The 1,505-nt window shown below is 41.3% G+C and overlaps 1 protein-coding gene across 1 annotated transcript; it reads right to left on the minus strand.

Moving 5' to 3' along the window:
* Window positions 1-280: 280 nt before the first annotated feature.
* On the minus strand, window positions 281-1,505 carry LOC111385775. The gene has a single exon (XM_023010190.1). It carries the CDS (start codon window positions 1,363-1,365, stop codon window positions 409-411), a length of 957 nt encoding a protein of 318 aa, XP_022865958.1. The 5' UTR covers window positions 1,366-1,505; the 3' UTR covers window positions 281-408.

Below are 1,505 nucleotides of genomic sequence, written 5' to 3' on the forward strand. Positions count from 1 at the left end.
ATGACATAGTTTAGTATACTGGAATACATTTTCTCATTCAAGATAAAGCCACCTCCTAGAGTAAATAGTTAAATACTCCAAATGTCATAGTTTAATTTTATTTATTTAATTTCACTAGTTCGAAATATTGTTTAGGAAGGAAAAAAATTTAACTATTACACTAGTTCGAAATATTTAGCCCCCGTTTGGTTCCAATTTTTTGATCGTTACCTTTTTAAGTTAGCCGTCATTTTTAATTTCTGCATTTATGAGTGAGATTCATTTTTCTCTCTAACGGTCAAATGAACAAACCCTTAATTAGTTTGAGAAAGAAAAAAATTGACTTTCAACCTTTCTCCGGTAATATTGTTCAATTTTGTGTACTAAAGTTTCCAAAAAAATTTTGAATAACTAATAACTTGTAACGAGTTATTTCGAATTGATGACCCAGTGCTGCCCATCGAGTTGGACTCGGAGATTATTGAGTCGAGCAAACATGTTGACCGCTCTTCTAACGCCTTTATTATCCGCAGAAGTAAAATAGTCATGCCCAAAAATGACACCACCGGGCCTCAAAATCTTATAGGCCTTGTTTATATCGGTCCATGCCGAGTGAAAATCATGACCCGCGTCGATTTCAATCAACTCAGCGGACACGCCCCACTCACAGAGTTTATCGAGAGCTGACGCGGTGGAGAATGGCATGAAAAGGACTGATTCAGTGGCATTTGCATAAACAACGTTTTGCATGAATTGGTACATGAGCAAAACATCTCCGTTTACCATTTTTATGTCCCTGAATTTTTCCAAGAACCCGGGCCAGCCCCGAAAATCGTCAATGCAGAGTATCTGAGTCTTGAGACCGAGTTGACGAGTCAACTTCGCCATGTGAAGAGCCGACGCACCAAGAAAAGTGCCCACCTCAATTATGGTCTCGGGCCTCACTCGCCGGATGAGGTTCTCGAAGACTGCACCGGTGGAACCCCACCCTTTAATCCGGTTCTGGCGGAGAAGAGTGCTAACATGCGCGGGGGGGAAGTTTTGCCACGGGGACTTGCCATGGAAGACTCGATCAAGAACTGCTTGGCGGACTTTTTCCGAGATAACTGGATCGATACACTGAATTGAAAAGATGTTGTGGTCAACTACTGGGGCGGCGGAGCTGGTGGTGGAGGATCTGAAGGTGGTGGCTGGGATAGTTTCTACGGGAATTCTTGATAATAAAGTAGGTTTGTTCGAGGTGGAAGAGGCTGCAGATAGATAACCTAGATAGTAGGTCAGTAGGAGAAGGAGAAAATAAGCGATAGTTTTACCGAACTTCTGTAGGGCAGAAACCATCAGTCTCTTCCGGTGGTGCTGCGACGGGGGTGGTGGTTCTTGTTTCATGTTATTCTTTGCTAATGTTTTCTTGGCTCCAAAATTCAAGTCCCCTGAAAAGGAGAAAAAAAATAAAAATTAAAGAACAAAGAAGAAGATATGACTGAACATACCACACACAAGTTGTTTGAAAATAACTATTTATATTT

This window comes from Olea europaea, chromosome 3 (genome assembly GCF_002742605.1).
Source record: "Olea europaea var. sylvestris chromosome 3, O_europaea_v1, whole genome shotgun sequence".
Lineage (NCBI taxonomy): Eukaryota > Viridiplantae > Streptophyta > Magnoliopsida > Lamiales > Oleaceae > Olea > Olea europaea.

Excerpts from the sequence above, each read along its gene's own strand:
- LOC111385775 (XM_023010190.1), bottom strand. The coding sequence starts at position 1,365 with ATGAAACAAGAACCACCACCCCCGTCGCAGCACCACCGGAAGAGACTG.